At 40.1% G+C, this 23,541-nt stretch overlaps 2 protein-coding genes across 7 annotated transcripts in view; one reads left to right on the top strand and one right to left on the bottom strand.

Moving 5' to 3' along the window:
- The first annotated feature begins 308 nt into the window (after window positions 1–308).
- ddo (D-aspartate oxidase) lies at window positions 309–8,349 on the top strand. 5 transcript variants are annotated; one of them, XM_035430224.1, is made up of 7 exons: window positions 309–533; window positions 2,048–2,097; window positions 2,474–2,553; window positions 3,390–3,576; window positions 4,621–4,729; window positions 5,096–5,272; window positions 5,990–8,349. In XM_035430224.1, exons 4-7 carry the CDS (start codon window positions 3,402–3,404, stop codon window positions 6,549–6,551), a joined length of 1,023 nt encoding a protein of 340 aa, XP_035286115.1. In that variant the 5' UTR covers window positions 309–533; window positions 2,048–2,097; window positions 2,474–2,553; window positions 3,390–3,401; the 3' UTR covers window positions 6,552–8,349. The 5 variants fall into 5 exon arrangements, with proteins under 5 accessions (XP_035286115.1, XP_035286094.1, XP_035286124.1 ...); XM_035430233.1 differs by lacking the exon at window positions 309–533 and adding an exon at window positions 794–899; XM_035430203.1 differs by lacking the exon at window positions 2,474–2,553 and having other exon boundaries at window positions 310–533.
- Window positions 8,350–8,448: 99 nt separating this feature from the next.
- Window positions 8,449–23,541, bottom strand: part of LOC118233950 (uronyl 2-sulfotransferase-like) — a 49,301-nt gene continuing 34,208 nt past the window's right edge. For both annotated transcript variants that reach the window (XM_035430132.1, XM_035430140.1), the window contains exons 5-8: window positions 23,347–23,500; window positions 15,455–15,552; window positions 14,923–15,080; window positions 8,449–9,589 (exon numbers count right to left, since the gene is read on the bottom strand). In XM_035430132.1, the coding sequence (XP_035286023.1) occupies window positions 9,264–9,589; window positions 14,923–15,080; window positions 15,455–15,552; window positions 23,347–23,500 (736 nt within the window). In that variant the 3' untranslated portion in view covers window positions 8,449–9,263. The remainder of the gene's footprint in view (window positions 9,590–14,922; window positions 15,081–15,454; window positions 15,553–23,346; window positions 23,501–23,541) is intronic.

Below are 23,541 nucleotides of genomic sequence, written 5' to 3'. Positions count from 1 at the left end.
GTTAAGTACAAGAAATTACTAGAGAGAAAAATGTAATGAACCTAAATGTTGTTACCGGTTGAAATGAGGGGAAGGATACGATTACATCACTCGCAATGCTTTATGGGAAGTGTAGTTCCTTCCATCTTAAAAACCCTTAAGTACACAGTCTTGTACCTTTCATAGTTTTCCAAAGTTTATTTATTTATTTATTTTTGGCTCTGATCATTTTTATAATGTCATGATTGATCTCGTTGCTGGATGGTGCGGTTCAAGACTGAAAACTATATTCTCTAGCGTCTTTCTGAAATGTCTATGGAGAAAATGAATAGGAAATTTACTTCCGGAACCAGGGTCGCTGGCTTACTGAAATTTTCAGGGTTATTGGTATCTTGTTGGTAACTAGCTGTTCTGTGAACAATACTTGAACTTCTGATTGACGATCTAACTTAAGGCTTTTACTTTGTATTTAATTTTCGACCAAGAAAATTTAACTAATTTCAAACAAGCAACCGTACGCTATAAGATGCCGCTAAATAGAAAACTACAACATCGTAAGTCCAATCTAACGTTGCTTTTCGATTATCAGACTGCATTAAAATATAGCCTGCCCTTGGACCGACGTTGAGACAACTATGTCATAGAAGTCTATATAACATACAATCCCATATTCTTACCCCGGTGGGCGTGTTTTCAGCCCATATTACTCTAATTTAGACAGTTATGTTCAGTGCGTTTTACATATTAGGAACTGGAGAGTCAGGGGGAGTTTCTGCATAGAGCGTACATAGAACTTTGAGAGAGTAGGAGGGGCCTGGCAGTGAAGCCTAGGTAGGATGGGACGGGGAAACAGTCTGTACTGTTCATGTTGAAGGCAAAAGAGCTTGCTGCCCATAGATTGATCAATGTAGAACACGAAGGTGATTTAATTATTTATTTATTTTTAACCAAAGAAAACCTCATCAGTCATTTTTTTGTGATCATAAATTACATTATGTGTAGCAGTTTGGGAAACTGTTTTTTTTTTTTGTCCAGAAGTTTTGTGAAAATATTTATTATTATGATTATTAATATAAAATAATAAACATAAAATGTGCATATTATACTACATGTGACATAATTTTGCAATCTGCTTTTCATATGAAACGTGCCGATAGTTAATCTAGTTCAAGAATACCATCGGATAAGTTTTACTTTGCCTTCAAAATTCTGATATTCCTCATTCATTTTAATGATAGCTACCGTGTTTTTCCCTCGGAATGAGCACTGCGGGCTTACTTCCGGACTTCACAAGCTTAGGTTATTTGAAGGCGTGCTCGGTGCTCGCCTTCTAGTTAAATATTTTTGTATTGTTTTGTTATTGCATTTTTTAGACCAAGGTATATTTTTTAGCCTAAGGTTGATATCCGTGCTATTTATTTAATCATTACCCACGTATTTGCTGAAATAACTTTTGATTTAGCTACATTATTATTTTAATTCCCGAATTTATCTAGCTAGTTGTTTCGTTCAATCCACTATTTCTTTCGTTCAATCACGGCAACAAGAACAAAAATAACGGTTAGCATATTACAGCCTGAATAGCAGTAGATGTGCTTTGGAAGCATACTGAAACTTTGAGATTTCATACTGAAGTTACCCAATATAAATATATTTAGTGCACGTAATAATTCGACTTACATGGTTACTCTGTCACGATTGCATTTGCAAATGCGAAGTAGAAATATGTTAAACAAATGTTTAATGTTGTTTACTTAATGTTGCGTGGATCATTGTTAGGATCTAAACTCCTGCACACTGAACTCACTCACTGTGATTGCAGTTTGAATGTGCATTCTGATACAAGCTGCTAACACAAAGTTCTTTCTCACAGTGAACGTGTATCAGAACTACCCTTTTTATAGCCTAGATGTTAAATGGATCCAATTTTTAAAAAAAGATCTAAAGTACAGGTCTTTTAGTTTTGCAGTGTTACCATGAAGGTGGAATTATGAAAGCAATCCATGCACTTTGTAATCAGGTCTTGAAGTGGACTTTGTTCTCTTTCTGATCGTTTAATTCCCTGTAGAACAAGAGGACAGCATTTATTGAACACCGACTCTTGTCCTCAAGGAATAGGTACGTATATTAATAGCATTGTTTCACCTTTGAAATTAATATGACCATTGCTAGTTCATTTACCATCATGATTTTTGTTGTGTGCCCTTACAAAATATGCAAAAATAGCTGTGATTACTGCCTGCAGTGCAAGATAGAAGATATTAGAGTGACACCGTGTGATTTTGTAAGGAAATGTGTACATTTATTTTAGGAATGGAGTAAAAGGCATCACTGTCCTTTTTGATATGGCTTTGTCTAATACTCACATAATTGTTATCATTGGCACTCAAATTGCTTGTGTGCTAGGCAGTAGGCTACTTCTCCTTTCTAAACATCTGTGTAAGGGTCTTCCGGTTTTAAGTTGCATTTTTAAGAAAATTCCCTGTCAGTACAGCTAGTAAGTTGGTGGTTCACTGGTAAAGTCACAGCCTTCGGACCACTGAGCCATAGAATCGAATCCCAGCTGAGACTTGGGTAAATATTTCATTTCTTATGCTTATATGCTCATTAATAATTCTCTATTACTTTTCAACTATTGCTTTTGCAACTGTATAATTCTTTTGGATCCTTGTGCACCAAATCTAGCTGGTCTTTCACCAAACATATAGACTGTATTATGACATACCATCTACACATTCAGTTAACCAGCTACATTTGCTTTCAATGTGAAAGTTTTCTAGCCGGCTCCAATATAACCAGGCCATATGGAATAAAACTGGAGCTGAGTTGTGCTTACTGGGCTGCCTTCCACGAGCGCATGACAGCATTAAACAACCTCTTTTTATTGCAAAGCCGTTCATGCCTATTTAACTAAGTTGGTGTTTATAACTTCATTCCCTTATGCAATATAGACATTCAAATTATATCAGTGCAATGTTCAATGCTTACGTTTCACATAAACACGCTAGATTAACATATTTCACACAAAAAAACTTGGACAGCTACTTTTTTGGCAGCTCACTGGTAACTTTGTTGCCTTGGAATCGCAAAGTCTGAGGATCAAATGCAACCTAAGGCTTAGGCAAATCTTTCATTTCTTATGCACACTTATTTGCTAACTAATAATTGTATATTGCTTTTAAACTAAATTTGTCTGTTCTTGTTACCAATAGAGTGCTGATTCACATAACGTAAATAAATTTGGCACAGAAAAACAAAAATGTCACACATAATTCCAACGAGTAGAAGAACTAAAGAGGAAATTTCTTGGGTGGACACTGTAAGAAGGGACAGTATGAAGACTGATGAAGCCGTCCTAAAGAGCATTGTTGCATACAGATTGACCTGATTTGTTCGGTTCCCTCCTGCAGAACTAACTCACAATGCAGCACACAAGGGTGGTCGTGGTGGGGGCGGGTGTGGTTGGCCTGTCCACAGCAGTGTGCATCGCAGAGGCCCTTCCATCCTGCTCTGTGACGGTCCTGGCAGACAGGTTCACTCCAGACACCACAAGTGACGTTGCTGCCGGGATTGTGATGGGTGGCGCACCAATCCCCGGTGAGGACAGGAGCCCTGTGCCTGATTCAAAATGCTTGTTTATGAGAGTCATCTTCTCACTTCTCAGAATGCTGCATAGAAAATCTGAATTAAGCATCTACATTTTTTATTTACAGCTCCAAAGTTGTTTGTGGTGAGAAAGTAAAAATCTCCACAAAGCTAAACAATGTAAATACAGAAGTTTGTAGGCCATATTTTATATTAATGTGTATGTGATAGGTATGAGGATTTAACAATATGCTACAGCATTATCAGAAGGGTGAAATACACAAATATACACATGTGCTTCAGAACAGGATGAAAAAACAGAATGTTAAAAAAGGCTGTTTGCATCTGTGTGCATTCAGTGTGTGCACGCAGACCTTTTCTCAACAAAAAAGCTGTGATCTTGCATCATTATTTGTTTATTGAAGCATATTTTCTTATGAATAAAGAGGAATCATCTGTTACTAAGTTAAGTTTAAAACATCTCTTAGGGTAATAAATGTCATTTCTGCTATTTGGGGCGAATAGGCAAATATGGATAGTAGTATTTTATTTATTCATTCTTTTTTGCAAAGCAGAATGTCTGGAACGGTTTACACTTCCTGGACTTTGATCATTGTTACTTGTCAAAAACAGAAACTCTGCCCTTTAATATTTCTTATGACTCTTATGTTTTACAGGCTCAGTGTATCTTATAGTATTACAGAGAAGAATAGAAACACCTGCCCATACCCTAAATTTTAATTGAAATGCTAATTTCAGGCCTTCTCCACAGTGTGACATATGCTATTACACTTGTTTGGCATTAAATATCTTAAAACACGAAGTCATAACAACATGTTATTACATGCGCAGACATCATCTGACATGTTTTTACACAACAATGAAATATATGTTGATATAGCATATATGAAATATGTTAGACAATTATAATTATTATTAATTGCATAAATAAGCGCATTTTGTGATTGAATAAGCTCTGTTGACTTGTGTGTTGTTTAACTGGTTGTAATCACACACTCACAAGGTCACACCTGCTGATGTCACCTTTTCTCCCAGATATTCCTCTGCAGCAGCAGCACCGCTGGTTTAAGGACACTTTTGATCACTTGCTAGAGATTGCCAGGTCCCAGCAGGCCTCAGAAGCAGGTGTTCTCCTGAGCTCAGGGTAAACATCCACAACAGACTGTGCGCTTGCAGAAACAATTATTATGTGTATGTGTGTTATCACACCTGTAATATAATACATTGACAGTTAACATTTTTGAGGGCAGAAGTCCTGCTATAAAGTTACAGTTACCAAACAATTCAGCAGTTAATGTATTACTGGAAGACAAGGCTGAGTTACTGCCTTTATAAATAATTACTTCGGCCTTACTACTGTGAGATGATGCAGAGCCTTACGACTGTCAGATGATGCAATGCTCAAGCTTGCAGAACTGCTACCCTCTCAGGATCAGGGTTGCCCAAACCTTGCCCCAGTGACCTAACATAAACCCATGTCTGGTTTGGTCTGACGGGAATCCTTCTCAAGGTGGCAGATTTTCCGGGAGGTTCCCAGCGAACGCAGGCCCTTCTGGGCAGATGATGTTCTGGGCTTTCGCTTCATGACTGACGCTGAGCTCAAAGGGTTTCCACAGTACAAGTTTGGCCAGGCCTTCACCACTGTCAAGTGCGAGTGCCCCATTTATCTCCCATGGCTTGAGAAAAGGTTAGTTCTCCCTTTCCCTTTTCTTCTCACAAAGATAAAAAGATTAGAAAAGACCACTGAGATTCTTAAAGACCCTGTGTAATCAGAACTCTCATTTTAATTCATATGCTGTATATACAACCAAAGAAAAATAAATATGAAATCAAGCCTATTTTATTAAGTTGGGATTTAGAGTTTTTTTTTTTTTAAATCCTGAATGCGATGGAATTCATATACAGTACTGACCACTAAAAGAGGATTTGGATTTATTTAGGCCTATATACTTTCACCTGTCAATGATGATGGAAAACCTAGCTGATTTACTTGGTTACCTTTATGCCATTTCAACACTAGGTGAGCTACAAAATAACATAATTGAGGTTCAAAGTGATGTCAAGGTTTGACTTCGTGAGCAGAGAGGAAAATTAGAAAGTGATTTTAGAGATTGGAAGTTCAGTAGGCATAATGTCAGTTGTTATCCACATTAAGCTGGTTTGATAACTAATATTAATTCATGATTCTGTTAATGTCATTGCTTTGATTCCCTTCAAAACTGACAATTCTAAATGAAATGTCTACTTCCATCAATATTTAGAAAATGTTTTTCTTTCACATGATATAAATATAATGTAAATATTTGCAACATTTGTTTTTCATTGAAAATTCTGCATGTGTGCTTTCATATTTGAGCCTCATGAAACATGCGTTTTACTTAGGTCTGGGGTCCTATTCCTACAGGTTTAAAAGGGCCAGGGGTCTGCTCAAAAAGGGCAGAGTGTCAGATCTCCAGGAGCTGTGCCATAACTATGATATAGTGGTGAACTGCTCTGGCCTGGGAGCTCGGGTGCTGGCAGGGGACAGCGGGGTGCACCCTGTCCGAGGGCAGATCCTCAGGGTCCATGCCCCCTGGCTCAAGCACTTCATCCGGGACAGTGACGGGCACACCTATATCTATCCTGGCCGGGACAGCGTCAAGGTGGGGGGCACCCGGCAGGTGGGCGACTGGAGGCTGGCGGCTGACAAGGGTGAAAGCGAGGCCATCCTGGAGCGCTGCTGCCGGCTGGAGCCGTCGCTCAGGGAGGCCGTGCGCCTGGGCGAGCTGGTGGGCCTCAGGCCCGGCAGGGCAAGCCCCTGCCTGAAGAAGGTGCTGCTGGAAACGCCAGCAGGCCGAAGGGTGCCCGTGGTGCACAACTACGGCCACGCAGGGTGGGGAGTGTCCTTCAGCTGGGGTATGGCACTGGAGGCACTGAAGTTGGTCAGGGAGAGCCTGATCGAGCTCCCACCCCCCTCACGACTCTGACTGTCCAGTGGTGCACAAGTCACTGTCTAGACCAGTGGTCTCCACCCCTGGTCCTGGAGAGCTACAGGTTCTTCTGGTTTTTGTTTTCACCTTAAAATTAGCACCCACTTGAGACCCAAGACACCAGGTGAGTTGAATTAACTGTGTAATCAACTGCACTAATTGATTCATGAAGTGCAGAGTCACTATGAAAAACAGCAGACCCTGTAGCTCTCCAGGACCAGGGTTGGAGACCACTGGTCTAGACCAATATAAACCAGACATCATTGAAATAAACAGTAATCTAGACCAGTTTGCAGACTTCGTCCTGGCCCCGCAGTGTAAACATGTTTTTTGTTACAACCATCATTTTAAGGAAAAAATTTGGGAAGCTTCAGCGAATGCTTTCACAACAACTTTTATTGATTGAGGTTTAACAAAAAATGGCATACGCAAGGTGTCTCCAGGACAGAGTTTGTGCACCACTGGTCTAGACCAGCTCAACAGGATCCAACTAAGTTTGCTTGTTTTCCTGAATTCTGGCTTGAATACCCTTGGTGATACTTATGCTACATCTAGCCCTATACCAGGGGTGTCCAATCTTATCCGAAAAGGGCCAGTGTGGGTGCTGGTTTTTGTTTTAGCCCAGCACTATGACACCTGATTCAACTACAGTAATTTGCTAATCACGATCTTCAATCAAGACCTTGATAAGTAGAATCGGGTGTCTTAGTGCTGGGCTAGAACAAAAACCTGCACCCACATCGGCCCATTTTGGATAAGATTGGACTCCCCTGCACTATACTATAAAATCCCTTTTGCTACTTTTAACACTACACCAGGGCTGCCCAATCCTGCTCCTGGAAATCTACCATCCTGTAGTTTTTCATTCATTCATTCATTCATTCATTCATTCATTCATTCCAACCCCAACAAAGTGCACCCCATTCAACAGCTAAAGATCTACTTGATCTGCTAATTAGTAGAATCAGGTATGCCAAATTAGGATTGAAATCAAAACCGACAGGACAGTAGATGTTCAGGAACCGGATTGGGCAGCCCTGCACTATACCATCAAACTCCTTCTTGCATCTGCTATGCTTGCTATGACAGCTTGCTTTACCTTGCTTTACTTTTTCAAATGCACTTTGAAAGTCACTCTAGATAAGAGCACCTGCTAAGCATCTAAATGGACCTATAATCTTGAATATGTACTCTGAACTTTGTTTTTCATGTAAAACGTCAATTTAGTATTAAATTTATTCTTAGACAGCATTTGATGTCACTGAAACTTTGTGGGTTCTAACTGACACTTCCAGCTACTGCTGCTTTTACCTGCAGGCTTAATGGTAATAATCTCTTCTGGTTGGGCACCTAATTCACACAATCACAGAAATGGCTCATAGAAAATTATATGAAGATGTGTTAAGTGTTAAATTCAAACATTATTCTGTATTTAACTTAAATTTGCACTTCTGTTAAATTAGGTGTAATGTTTGGTGAAGGATGTACATCCATGGAAGAAAAGCAATGATGTGTTTGTTATCACTAAAATATGTGTTAGTAAAATGAGATGAGTGCTTGCAAAATTACCAATGAAAATACACATTCTATTTTACATAAAAATTTATGAATGTTCATATACACATAAACACGTGTCTGTGTTTATGTATATATGAACATTCATAGATTTAAGGTATGCAAAATCTAAATCCCACTACAAGTAAGAAGCAAGTGTAATTATGAATAGAGGAAGATAGGGGATTTAATGCTGGTGTCTACTTGCTTTGACATAAGCTTAATAAAATGTGGTCACACATTCCCTTTGCTTTAGTGATACTCTGTTTGGCCAAGCACCACATCACGGAACATCATGTTTTCAGTTTTCACCTTTATTCTGCAGCTGCCATGATGGGGATGCAGCTTCCACAGTCAGATCATAGGGGCCCATTTGACCAGAGTGGTCACTATTGAGCAATGATGCAGGGGATACACCATCAACATAGAGCCCCCCTCCCATGGTGAGGTCAGTTATTCATTCAGTATTCATTCAGGTGTCCAGCCACTGTCCACAGTAGTGTGGACCAGACATGATCAGATGCATCACTGCAACGAGAACAAGTTCCTCAACAGGATGTGGCATAAACTTTACAAATACATTCAATAACTGCTGAGCTGTGGTAAGAAATGCCACCCCTCAATTAAACCTCTAACGATAAATAAGCACTGGGAATTAATGTAACTGCTCTTACTGGTTGATTCAGTCTTAGCTTGAACAATAACAAAGTTTATACAGCCCATAGACATGTAATGTTACCTTATTTCGAGACATTGACACAGGTCCTATGACATTTGTATTTATAGTGTTTGCCAGTAAAATGACTTCCTTCACATCTTACAGGCTCAAGCATTTGTCCTCATGGCTGTCCTTGGCCTTCTCACTGTAACATTTGTTGTGTCACTGGAAACAGCTAATATTCATATCACTGTATGCGTATCTCACACATCTCCTCTGGAGACATTGTGATTGGACTGTCCCTTGCATCTTCAAAAATATACAATTGAAAACATTTTACAAGGTCCTTTCTCCAAGCAGCTCTTTGCACACATTGGCAAATGCTTGTGTCCCTTCCATGAGAAAAGCCACCCATAAAAATTAGTATTATCCATGGGCGAAAACAAACAGGGTGGAGACACTGCTACAAGCTGTGCCCACCACTTCCACGCTAACAGTCAGGGCTGTATCAGCCAGTTGTGGGTGTCCTCTTCCTCCTCCTCCTCCTCCTCCTCCTCCTCCTCCTCCTCTTCTTCTTCCTCCTCCTCTTCCTCTTCCAGAGGCTCCTGGGTTTTAGGTTGTGTATTCATCAGGATTTTGGGGCGGTGCGGTGGGTGGGAAACAGACCTTAGCCCGATTTTCCTTTTCAGCAGGTGGAACTGGTCTCTAACGAACGCGTAAAAGTCATACTCATACTTCATGCGTTGGTAAAGCACCTGCAGGGCCTCCAGGGTGGGTGTGTGCTTTTGCACTGTGCCCGTCATGTTCCCCATCCTCTTGTACTCTATGGAGACCGACACACAGAGGCCAAAGACTGAGAACCACAGGAACTCAAACATATGTAACTGCATGAACTTAGCAGACAGCGATCTTACATATACAGGGTATTACCTAAGACTGACAATTGTATAAATAAGGGCTGCCCAGCCCTGTTCCTGGAGATCTACCAGGAACAGGGCTGCAGGTTTACACTTCCACCCTAACAAAACACACATCAATAGCTAGAGATCTTGTTGCTGCTTGTGGCTGCTAATTAGTAGACGCAGGTGTGCCAAATTATGGTTGAAATGAAAACCGACAGGATGGTAGAATTCCAGCTTACCCGTCTACCTGTGCCCCGATCCTTCCTGTTCATCCAGTCTGCTTGTGTGTTCCCTAGTCTTGTCTATTGTCTGTCAGTCTGTCGTGCCCCCTGTCTCGCTCTTCCCCTGTTCTGCCTGCCCGAAGCTCTGCCAACCTGTCCAGTCTGCCTGAGCCTGTTCTGCCTGCCCGAAGCTCTGCCAACCTGTCCAGTCTGCCTGTGCCTGTTCTGCCTGCCCGAGGTTCTGTAACCTGTCCTGTCTGTCTGAGCCTGTTCTTGTTTGCCCGAAGTTCACTAACCTTTTCAGTCTGCCTGAAGCCTATCCGGTCCAGTCTGCCTGAGCCCAGCTTCGTCCAGCCTGAGTCCGGTCCAGTCCTGTCTGCCTGAATCCAGTTCTGTCCTATCGGAATCCAGTCCGGTTTTGTCTGCCTTATTTTGTAATAAATATATCTCTTTGAGTTGAACAGTACCTGTCTGAGTCTGTGTTTGAGTCCTACCAACACACCATGTCACAAATAACTGAAATAAAATGCTTCCTATGATTTGATAACATCCATTTACATCGCTGTGGAAGAATTTTAGCTTACTCTTTTTTGCAAAACTGCGTTATTTCCAATAAATTGGTAGGTTTTCGAGCATTAACTTCTCGTTTCAGGTGCCACAGCAGCTCAATAGGGTTCAAGTCAGGACTTTGACATGGCCATTCCAAAAGTTTAATTTAGTTTCTTTTCAGCCATTCAGACCTTTTCTTGCTTTTGTGCTTTGGATCATTGTCTTGCTACATGACCCAATTACACTTCAGCTTCAGCTCACGGACAGACGACCAGACATTTTCCTTAAGAATCTTCTGGTACAGAGCAGAATTCATGGTTCCTTCAATAATGGCAAGTCATGCAGGCCCCGAGGCAGCAAAGCACCCCCAAACCATCATTCCCTTTGTCTAATATATCATCTTGTATAAACATCTGAAACCATTCAGTGCGACAAATAATAGGAATCAGGAAGGCGCAAAAACTTTTTTCACAGCACTGTAGCTCTGCCAAAGGACTTAATCAAAGGGTAATCTGAAGACATGAGAGAACTGCAGACAACATGATCAATATGAACCTTCATGAACCTCAAGGCTGTGCCATTACTCCCTCCTAGTGATCACAACTAGACAGTGCAGATGAAAGGAAATTCTGCACATTGTAAGTTGACTGACCTTGTATTTTCAGAAAAAACAGTTTCCAGTGGGATAAGCTGGAATTTTAGTGGACAATGAATTTCTCAAGAGGGTGAAAAGTTTAAGTCCTTTGTACTCCTTTAGTGAGTATGAGTGTGTCTGGCAATGTTTCATATGGTCTGTATTCAAGGGGCAACAGAACACAGGAAACGCAGTGCAGCCAAAGAGAAAATGTTTTGTGTGAGCTCACCATGACAACATGACTTACATGTGGGCCCAGCTGAGCACAGCTCTAAAGACAGAGGAAATGCATGAGATCACCTGATCCCCTTTGGGAGTGCATTAAACCCCAAAACTCACATCATCACCTCAAAAAGAAATTGTGCTCCCATACAGTGCAGTCCGTAAGCATTTGTGACACAATTTTTTTTCTTGGTTTGGATTCTGTACTCCAGAACATTGAATTTGAAATGAAACAATGAATAAAGTGAAGACTATCTGCTTAAAAATGAGGGCATTTACATCCATATCAGCGTGATCTGTGTAAGAATTACAGCCTTTTCTATACACCCATTTTCGGGGACAAAAGTAATTGGAATAATTGGCGGCACATCTGTTCCTTGGCCAGTTGTGTGTTGTTCCATCATCACAAAAAAAGCTAACAGAAGGTTTGGTTGATTCTATTCTTTTAAAAAGTTTTGGTTTTCCAAAGTAAAAATTCTTCAGTAACTAATTAGGTTACCACTTTCAAGTTCTTAACTTTCAAGGTTCAAGTTCTATGGACTACAAGTTCCAGTAACAAGACTTTTATGTTGGCACAGAAACCATAAATAAATATATTAACTCATTGTGCTGTTCAACTAACAAACATGATTCCATTCTAAATACATCAAAATGACCAAGTTCATGTAACTAAGAATTTTACACTGGGCCAACTTAAAAAATAAAGGTGTTTGTGTGGTAAAAATGAAATAAACAGCAGCAAGACAGTGACCCAAAACACACTGCTTAAGCAACCAAGGAGTTTTTCAGGGCCAAAAAGGGGAATGTTCCTGATTGCCAGCTGATGATTATTAACCTGCGCTCAAGAATAATTGAATTACCGGTGCTGCAATATCCCAAAATGACATAAAATAAAGAGAAATGGGAGTGCGCACTCACATATAACGAAAGTGTATCAAAAAATAAATCCTTTGGCGAAACTACAGTATGTTCCTGATTGGCCAAGTCAATCACACAACCTGAATCTAATTGAACATGCATTACACTCGCTGAAGACAAGACTGAAGGCAAAATACCCAGAAAAAAAGAGTTCCTGAAGATGGCTGCAGTACAGGCCAGGCAGGACATCACCAGGGAAGATTCCCAGTGGTCTGGAGATGTATATGGTCAACAGACTTTTGGAAATCATTGAATGCAAATGATTTTCAACTAAGCACTAAATACAGTATGACCACTTTATTTAAGATTACGTTAATCGGTCCCACCTACTTTGAGTCTCCTAAATTAGAGTAATTATGCATAAAAAGGCTGTAATTCCTACATGGATCACTGAATATGGATGTAAAACCCCTAAATTAGTGCAGTCTGCACTTTAACCTCATATTTATCATTTCATTTAAAAGCCAGTCCTGCTGGAGTACAGATCCAAACAAAAATGAGTGGGTCACTGTCCAAATACCTATGGACTGCACTGCACATAAATCCTTGTTTAGTGTGCCTTCAATCTGGAATCAGCAGCAATGTGCCAACTGTCACAAAGCCAAAGTCGATGAAGGTCATAGCAATATGTCACATTGTTTCTTTTCCCCTCACACATCATCATGGTGTCACACAAAAATCAAGGTTCTTTTTCCTGTAGTAGCTCTCTCATTTTTATTAAAAACTTAGTTTTTCTTTGTTTTGTTGTTATTTCATTCCTTATTTTGTATGCATATTGGACACAGCTGATAGGATAACAAACATATAAAAAAAGGAATGGTACCTGCACTGATCTAAGGTCAACAATTCCTTCACAGTCACCATAAAACGAGTGTGTGTATTGCCTCCAAGAAGTTAATATTTAATGAGTTATTCTCTGCATCCAACCATTTTGAACTTCAACATAACATCTCCTTTTTTAGTGATCAGGAAATCTTTGGAAAAATTTCCAGTTTTCCGCCACATTGGTGCAAATGATTTTTTTTTCCATGTTATTTGATCCCATTTGGAAAAAAAAATAATTTGGGTAACATTTTGTTTATAGATGGCAGTATAAAAAAGACTAGTTGATTGATTTATTGGTTGGTTGAAGAAGCAAGCAATTTCCTCTAAAGAAGTCCATGTATGAGGCTATTGATCCTGCATAAATAACTAAGAGGAAACACTTTCTTACCAGTATCTACAGTTCAGAATCCAAAGTGAAAGCTACCCGTGGAATCAAAACTACCTTTCTCAATTTGTTTTTGTTTTTTTGGTGTTCGCAGCAGACCTGGAAGGTGGGATGATAATGAAATTGTTGGGGCATTAATGAACAAAACCTTACGCTTGGATTCAATCAACATTTGACCTTTTAGTTGCAAATGCAAGTTATTCTGCCTCACAAACACAGCTCAGTTCATTTTCATGATTGACAAAATGTTATGATGAAGAAAAAAACGAATGCTTGCATTTTATTGCTTCCTGAATTCTGGCCTTCTAGCCTCAATTCTCTAAGGACAGACTTGGATCTCAGAAAATGCAACACCAGAAATGCAGAAACCCAACAGCTAAACTCTCCCTGATTGCTTCTAAAACCCAAAAGAAGCAGTAGCCTAAATATAAACCTATCATCCATACTCTATCATCCCATGGTTAGCATGTAAAGACAGAACAATAACAATGCATTTTGGAATATCATATTACAGTCGAGATGCCATTTATTTTAAGTGAAGCCACTTCCAAACAAGGAACTTCATACATATGCTAAATAAAATATATAAAAGGCATACTATGCAGGACTTTTTCCTTGCTTCGCTCCTGTGTTCCAAACAAAAATAGCTCCTCCTCTGTTCTCAACTACACCTGCACCCCCTAGATGAGGAAGCTCATGCACCGATAAAACAACTATATTTGGCTAGCTATGTCAGTAGCTTTATAACATCGTATTGCAGACTGATGGAATCATGTCTCTTTCAAAAATACAGCAATAGCTGCATTCATACAAGTATGCCAAAATCCTCAACCGATACATACAATAGCAAAAACTCCAACTTCAACATGCAGTCGAACTACAGTAATATCCAGAAAAATCCTACCTAACATACAGGATAGTAGGATTTTGAGACTGGTGGACTCCTTGCTAAAGATAGCCCATAAGAGAAGTGTAAAATACCGGACCAATAGCTGATGTCTTGGGATATCATGGCCAGCCAGCTAACGTTGCCAAACACAACTGAATTTAGTTAGCTAATAACAGCACCTACCTAACGCTACTGAACACTGACCAGCCACTTGGTTGGTTAGGTTAGTCACCTAGGTGACCCTATCTCTCCAAAAGCCAGGTGAATTGCACCACCGTGCACTGTAGCCAATCCATGTATTTCCTCTTTTTATTCTTCTTCTTCTGTTGGTCACATGCTTTTCAGATACAGCCCACAAAGAAAAAAGGGTCACACCCAGAAACATCCTGAACACTTTCTACAATAACAAACAAAGGCAGACAAGCAAGGACTGGGCAGAAGTGCACACAGACACAGACTGTATAACAGCATGGTTGTTTTATAATATATATGCATAGTATGTCAGTTTATATAACAGTGAAGGGAGGAAGCACTGAGAGATCAGTGGAGTGAAAGGAGGGAGAGAGCTAAGGGAAGCAGAACAACTGAAAGGAGAAAGAGAGGAGGATCACCTGGGCTCTTGTAGATGTTCAGCACGTTGGTGAAGAAGTGCGGTAGGAGGCGCTCCAGCAGGAGCAGCACATCCTCCAGCTCTTCCAGCACCCCCACCAGCAGGTAGGTCTCTAGAACATTCCGCTTGGCTCGCTCTAGAGCCCACTCGCCAGGCTCCCTGTCCACCACATGCAACACGTACTGAGTCACTAATGCTAGCACACACAGAGAGTGGCTGACACCGTCACATTTCATCTGAGTATGGTCCAAACAAGATCTTTTCAAACATTCCTTGAGGGGTGGTCTGTAACAGTGAATTCTTTTGCCAGTGTGTCATTGTTTTCTTTTTTTTCTAAGCCACTATTCCTGATCAGGAAAAGTTGGACCTAATGATTCCTAGTTGGATGTAATGCGTATCCTTATGTCATTTGGATAGAATCACACACAGTACAAATGAGATGAAGTTTGCAGCATTCTAAATTACATACAGGTAACCAAATCCACACATGCCTTGCATGGAACTGATCCCTGTATCAAGAAGTGTGGTCTTACCTGCACTGGGGATGCTGTCCACAGAAATAGGGAATGATGTAGAAGAGTCGTGGGTTGGAGCATTCTGGGTAATTCTCCAGGATGCATACATTAATATCCTAGCAAAGAACAGAGTCAGAACTAATTAATGATGAAATACATTATAATTATGTCAAAGTACATTGCATATTAAAACACAAAGGTTTTATGATACCACAAATAATTGACGTATGTAATTGCAATAACAAACAAGTAAATAACAAACATGTCACCTATCAATGATGCAATGTTGTCACCACCAAACTCTTTTGGGTACAATAACTTGATGTCTAACATTGGTGGTGTGAATACAGTTAAAAGTTCGGCAAATTGAAATTAGTGGATTCTTTGTTGAATTGCATTTGCAAATGGATTTATATACACCGATCAGCCACAACATTAAAATCACCTGCATTTTTCTGCTTTTTTCTGATTTAATATTTTATTTTCTTTGTTTGCAATCAAACAATTCACATGTGGTAAAAGTGCAGACTCAGAGCTTTTATTAAAGGGTATTCTTATACATTTTGGTTTCACCATGTAGTAATTACAGCACTTTTTATACATAGGCCCCCATTTCAGTGTTTTAGACAAATTAACATAATGTCAAATAAAAGAGTCATGTTTTATATTTGGTTGCATATCCTTTGCATGCCATGACTTCCTGATGTCTGTGACCTATCAACATCATCAGAGTCTGGATATCTTATTGGTAGGTTGTCCTACTGTACAAGCGATACAAAAACTCTTTGCATTTGAATGGATCCCTATGGGAATTGGGGGTGGACTAGATACAGTATGGAACACATGTGTTGGCTAAATCGCTTTAAGTCATCAAGGGTCCAAGGTATCTAATGAGCCTCAAGCCACCGTGCTGCTGCCAGATATGCAGTAGATACTACAAGAATTTCTCCTGAACATTTTTTCCATTGAGTTCAATAGGAAAATTAATCAGGAGAAACAAGGCTTGTAGTATCATTTCATATTCTGACTTGTACTGGTATAATAAATTCTTCATAACTGAGGGCAGAGGTAGAAGCAGGGCCTGTGTCTGTAATCCTTACAGCAATATTTACACTTTAACACTGCCACAGCTGCACTCAGTTACTGTGGAATTCCTCTGTGGGTCAGGAATAGGACCATCTCTTTGATGGACTGCAGGAGAACTGAGGCTCCTGGTCAGGGCAGGCCTGTTATGAAATTGTTTGTTTACCCAAGGTTAGAGATACATACACTGTATCTCTTTATGATGTGGACCAATATTTTCAACTTTTAGGTAATCTTCTATAATGGGTGGCTAAAAAGTGCTGTAATTTCTATGTGGTGACACCAAAGTATATAAAACCCTTCAGTAAAAGCTAAGAATGTGCACTCACATATTATTTATATAAAAATTTGACATTTAGATTGAATATCTGGGGTTTAAGGGTTTAACATATTACAGTCATATTCAATCAATTAAAAGTGCAGTATATCCCTCATTTTAATCCATAAACCTTCACTAAATGGTTGGTGGCAAAAGTAAAAGGGACAGCCAATGTTTTTAAAGAGTAATACTTGAGAAGTAGTCATTTATTTTTAAATGTTAAAAAATAAACAGAAGTGAAATTCAGTTAATTACAGATAAACATGCAGACATATTTTCCAATGTTTGTGATAGGAACTTTGTGGTTGTATACATGTGCAGGCTTTGGTTGTGGCTCAATTGTCAGTTAATTGAGTTGTCGACTGAAACCAGTTTCTTGATTTCTCATCCTGCATTTAGCCGCTATAAGGTATTTATAACTGAAACGCACATTGATGATAAGTCTACTGTTAATAAATACTTTTCTCTATTAATGACATAGTATGAATTTGAAATAATCATTACATTTTTTTCAATCGTTGAAGTCATTTAACAATGATCATTTCCACCATAAGGTTAGTTAGAAGTAAATTAGCTTTTACAATTTCGCTTTTAAAATGTAACGTTAACTTTGTGTAATACAATATCAAAGTCACTAGGGAACAGGACATATGTTTGCTTGACCTACGGTACCACAAAATACTTTTGTGCTCTGCCTGTACACCAAACTGTATTTTGTTTTAGGCTAATCAGGATTTAGGTTTGGTGAGTTAAATATTTACAGCAGTTTCCATCCTTGCCAATTACATCCTTTGTCATTACTGCTTTTTAAAAACTCAGTAGTCAGTACTGAGTTTTAAAAAAAATCAGTAAAACATGACTTAACTCATGTATTCAGAATACAACCTCATGCAAATTATAGACTTGACTTCATCCACGTCATAATGTGTTCACATTATACTCTCACTTTCCTGTCCTGTTCAGCAGAGCCAAAGAGAATGGATTTTATGTCTCTAAACAATTTAAAATAAAATACAGAGCCTATGCTTTGGGCATTATTAAAACAAGATGGCGCCCAAGATGGCTGCCTCGTGCGTTTGTGCATGGAGAAGTGGATCTAAAATCCAATAAATATCTCTCTTTGGAGTTGCCATCCGCTTGATCTCGTTGGAGTGTCGTGTTAATGACCTGGTTTGGAACAGTTTTTTGAATGAATTGTTGACATGTTCCCTATCCTTTGTGAAGTAATGGCAGAAACGGCACCTGTCTTAAAGTACTCTATGGAATTCCTCAAGAGGCTCAAACAATCTGCCCCTCCAGTAAGCCCTCGGCTGAGAAAGATCCTAAGCAAAGAAGGGGTGGCACGGATATCAACCAGGAAAAGAGGACGTAGAGGGGGTAAGAACATTTTGCGCAAGATTAGGACTGTTGTCAGCAGAAGATTTGACCTCACTAGACCACAACTTTATGGATCTAGGAATTCTGGGGACAAATCACAATCAAACCTAATCAAAGTCAAGGTAGTGAACAATAGACCATCCAACCATGCTATTTTATTGATAAAAAACCATGTAGATGTGGCTGCAATTTCAGAAACTTGGTTTACTCCCCACATGCCTGAAGAATTACTGGGTATAGATGGCTACACCTTGTTTTCCAAATGCCAAACCACTCGCCGTGGTGGAGGTGTTGCACTGTACATCAGAGACTGTGTTCCATTACATCCCCTAACCTGTATCAGGGTTCCTGACCATCTAGAATGTCTGTGGGTGAAAGTGAGACCTCTGAGACTACCACGGCACATATCTGCTATTGCTGTGTGTGTGGTGTATTTACCGCCCCAATCACCACATCAGGATGAACTCATTGAACATCTAATAGCCTCATCCTACCTGCTTCGTACTAAGTACCCAGACATTGGACTTGTAATTCTTGGAGACTTCAACCACCTCAAAGTCCATGCCATCTGCCTAGATAACCAACTCTGCCAGGTGGTTCAGAACAACACCAGAGGTGAAGCCATCCTTGACATGATTATCACTAACATGAAATCATTGTACCTGAAGCCTGAGATTCTCCCTCCTGTTAGCTCAAGTGACCACAATTGTGTCCTCTGGAGCCCTAAAGCACAAACAAGAGCTCTCCAGTGCACTAAACGGGTAGTACGACCTATAAGGGAGCCTGGCTTGAGTGAGTTTGGCAGGTGGATTACCACTCATCTATGGCAGGAGGTGAATGAAGCAACCAGCACTAATGAAACAGCCAACGCCTTCTACAATACCATTCTGCCTGAAATTGATAGACATTTCCCTATGAAGACAGTGAAAATCTATCCTTCGGACAAACCATGGATCACCCCCAAGATCAAGCATTTGATCCACCAGAGACAAAAAGCTTTCAAGACTGGAAAATCATGTGCCCTGGCAAGGTTCTACAGAAATAAGGTCCAAAAGGAAATATATGCGGCAAAAAAACAATTTTACAAATCCAAAGTGGAAGGCATGGAAAAAGCTAATTCTAGAGCTTGGCTCAATAGAGTTAAATCGATGTGCAAAACTGCAAAAAAGGTGGACCGAATCAATGTCCCTGGAATCAATCCCCAGGACTTTGTGACAATTGCTAATGCAATCAACACAAAGTTTGTTAAAGTACCCCAGTCACTTCCGCCTTTCCAACGTTCAGCTCTATCTCCTTTCCTGCCATCCCCCCCATTGCCCACTATTCCAGTGTGGGATGTGTATAGCAGACTGTCCTCTATCAACTGCCACAAATCCCCTGGCCCAGACATGATTCCCCCAAGAATATTGAAGGAGTTTTCATGCGAGATCAGCATTCCTATCTGTGATATCATTAACAGTTCGTTTGATGAAGGGGTCGTCCCTAGACAATGGAAAGAGGCTACTGTTGTCCCCATACCAAAATCTTCCCCACCAAACATTGATGAACTGAGGCCGATCTCATTAACAGCTCAGCTCTCTAAACTATGCGAACAGTTTGCTGTGCATTGGATCCTGAATGACATCACGCCAAATCTAGATCCCATGCAGTTTGGCAGCCGAGAGAATCGTTCTACAACACACTATCTAGTCAGTTTGATGGACTCTGTGTACAAGGCCTGTGATGTTCCGGGCTCAGTGTGCACACTAATTACAACTGACTTTGCTAAGGCCTTTGATGCTGTAGATCACACAATGGCAGTACAGTGCCTCCTTGACCTTGGAGTGAGACCGGGCCTGATCCCATGGATCTGCAGCTTCATGACTGACCGCCGTCAAAAAGTGCGCTACCAGGGACATCTTTCTGATTGGGAATACCCCACGTGTGGAGTTGCACAGGGAACCGTATTAGGGCCTGTAGTCTTTCTAGCACTGATTAACAGTGCCCTCCAGGACAGAATAGACCACTGGAAATATGTGGATGACATGACTCTGGCCCAGACAAGGAAGCTCCAACTACCCTGTACCCTCCAACAGACCCTGAATGGTCTTGATATCTGGGTAGAGGAGCACAAAATGCAACTCAACCCAAAGAAATGTAAAGTTTTACATGTCACCCACATGAGGCATCCACCTGCCCTGCCGACTCTCTCCATTGACCAGAACATCCTGGAAGTCTGTGACACTGTCAAGGTCCTGGGGGTCACCATCCAAAGTAATTTGCGTTGGGACAGTCAGGTGGACCACATGCTGACCTCAGCGAACAGGAAGCTTTTTGCTCTGTGTCGCCTGAAGAAATTTGGTGTCCGAGACCCAGAACTGGGTTCCATCTATACAGGCTACGTACGCCCGGTGCTGGAGTATGCAGTCCCCATCTGGCACAGTTCCCTGACGACAGACCAGGCTAAAAGGCTGGAAAGCACGCAGAAACGGGCTTGTAAAACCATACTTGGCCAGAGGTACTCAGGGTACCCAGAGGCTCTCTGCACTCTCGGATTGTGCACTCTATCAGAGAGACGCACTCAACTGTGTCTTGGCTTTGCCAGAAAACTGCTAAAGTCCAACTTCAGAGACTGGCTACCCCCCCTCAGGGAGGAGCTCACAGGTCGTCAGACAAGGAACTCAAACAAACTGGCCATCCCAAGATGTCGAACTGAGAGATACAGGCGATCACCAATCCCCTATATGTGCAGACTCCTAAATGACAGCGGATTTTAAATTTAAATTTGGGATACGAGATTAGATCTCAGCTTAGATAATTTCAGTATTTTAAATTTTTAGTCTACTTAGTATTGATGTTTTATTGTAACAGCAAAATAATTCAGTGTTTTTAATGACAACTGTCTTTATGAACCTGTAATAATGCTGAAAGGTCAATAAATAAAAAATAAAAAAATAAATAAAAATAAATACAAACTTCAACCTATATAAAAGCTTCAGGAAACCTATTACTGTGGTGACTAGGCATACACCTCATTGCAACCTCCTTCTGAAAGTGATTGGTTTCAAAGAACAACACCCTTCTACCACAAAACAACAAAAAAAAATCATTTGAAAAAGAAAAACATTGTTTCACCCCATTGCAACACGGAATGGTTAAGCTGATTAGCTGCCTTGTCACAATCTGGAAATAGTTACAACCAGCTGCTTATGCCTATGCTAAGTGTGACTGTTCAGATGTCACAAAAAAACTATGAATTTTCCACCACCCGGTTCATTCAATACATACAGGCGTAAATTTGGTAAATTTATACTAAGGTTCCAAGGATGTAGCTGAAAAAACCCACAGTTTAGTTCAGCACAAGGTTTCTTCCTGTAAGTCAAGGAGTTTTTCCTAGCCACCTTTGCCCTAGGCTTGCACTGAGGTGGTATCCGGCCTGGGATCTACGAAATGCTGCTTTGTGACCATCTGTGTTACACATGCTCTATAAATAAAATTGAACTAAATACAATTTTATGACAGTGCTAAATTGATGAAATGTTTTGCAATGTAATATAATGGTTGGCTTCTTACAGAGTACATATGGTCCCTAATCAATTCATATGTATTCTGTTAGAGTTGAACTAACACTGGGAATTTTATTGTTTAAGAAAAAATAGGATTAAAAGGTTAAAAAGAAAGTTGTAGAGTATATAAGATGTGCTTTTCATAATGCACATTGAGGGCTGCATTTCTATTTATACACACAGTTCCTGCCAGATGTGCAGCAGAATTTGTGGACTTTATAAGGAACACATGATTCCTGCCTGCAGAGTCCCCTAGCTACCCTCCTTTAGTCATCCATGTTTTTAGAATTCATTATTTTGCATTTAATGTGCACTTAATATTTTAACAGCTGCTACTTCGACTGCTGCCCCAGCTTTGTCGTCATTGTCCTCAGTGAAGTGCTTATTTTGATCAGAGCAATGTTTTTTCCTTTTAAATCCATATTTATGGGAACTCATGCAACATACATTCATTAATTGTGGGCCTTTCATTAGCTTAAAATGTGGCTGCAGCCGTCTCTCTGGCCTTCTATGGCAAAGAGACCCAGTCTACCAAACTAACCAGTTTTCCCACCTGTTCAGTGTGAAGGCAGCCCTAGAGACTGTCCAGCCAAACCTGATTATATGAATTGCAAAAAGACAGGATGTCAAATTGCATGCTCATGTGGCGTAGAACACTAATGCCTAATAGACGCACTATGATGCACAGGAAGAAATGGGTGTTGATTTAAAAAAACTACAGGAGGCCTAATACTTTTGAGCAGCTGTATTTTTTATATATATATATATATATATATATATATATATATATATATATATATATATATATATATATATATATATATATATGTCTGTTCTCTCTACAAGATGTTTTAACAGACAGGACATTCTGAACCTTGAAACATGAATTTCCTCAAAAACTACTTCTTTACTGAATCTCTTCATTTTGTATAATGCTTCACTTGAACTACAAGCCACCATAAACCTTACTAAATTTATCATAAGCATCACACAACACCTGTCATAATCTGTCAAAATCGTTTAAAACTGATGACAAATGATTTCAAATAATGAAAAACTGAAATTATGTATGGAGCAGTATTTTAAAACTCTAAAATTAGCTTCATTCATTACAACAGTGTAATAGCATGACCTATTATAGTACTATGTTGATGTTATGGTGCATAGTTATTAAATTCGTTTCTGTATATGTTGCAGGATGAGCATGCAGTACATAATACAGACACACTAACTCTATCAGCTTCATCAATACATTTTTAGGCTCATAACTGAAATGGCAGAGAATATAATTGTACAGTTGGCATAATTTGGTACTTCTATTGACATACACAGTGTAGTTTTTTCTTACTAATGTTGGTTTACATGTGTGGGTGAACTTTTGCAGCTTTGATCAGGACCATCTGCATCTTCTACCAAGGCCGAGTGAAAATCAGAGGTTTGTTAGCATTGCGAAAAGCCAAAAATCTTCCCAACACAGGCACTGTTCAATCTTTAACATTCAACCAGGTGATAAGAGATGAAAGAACAGAACTGCATGAGTTTTGTACAGGAAAGTAGAAGACATGAAAAGAAGACAAGAGGCTGACCAGGTATCGCTCCTCATCCTTCATCCCGGGGGTTCGGATCAGGTGATTCTGCTCGCCACGCCAGTCCCCAAACCGCCGGAAAAAGTAATTGGAGAGGAATCTGTTGATGGGATCCCGGATGATGTTGATGTACACAGGTTGCTCTATCCTGAACCTGGGGGGGGGGGGGGGGGGGGGGGTCACATGATGATTTCG

This window comes from Anguilla anguilla, chromosome 1 (assembly GCF_013347855.1).
Source record: "Anguilla anguilla isolate fAngAng1 chromosome 1, fAngAng1.pri, whole genome shotgun sequence".
Taxonomy (NCBI): Eukaryota; Metazoa; Chordata; class Actinopteri; order Anguilliformes; family Anguillidae; genus Anguilla; species Anguilla anguilla.
This window is presented reverse-complemented; position numbering and strand designations above follow the sequence as displayed.

Bases quoted from the DNA above. Each gene is read 5' to 3' on its own strand.
- ddo (XM_035430224.1), top strand. From the start codon at position 3,402: ATGCAGCACACAAGGGTGGTCGTGGTGGGGGCGGGTGTGGTTGGCCTG. The intron at 3,577-4,620 runs GTGAGGACAGGA...CTTTTCTCCCAG, and splicing joins GGGTGGCGCACCAATCCCCG to ATATTCCTCTGCAGCAGCAG. The intron at 5,273-5,989 runs GTTAGTTCTCCC...CTATTCCTACAG, and splicing joins CTCCCATGGCTTGAGAAAAG to GTTTAAAAGGGCCAGGGGTC.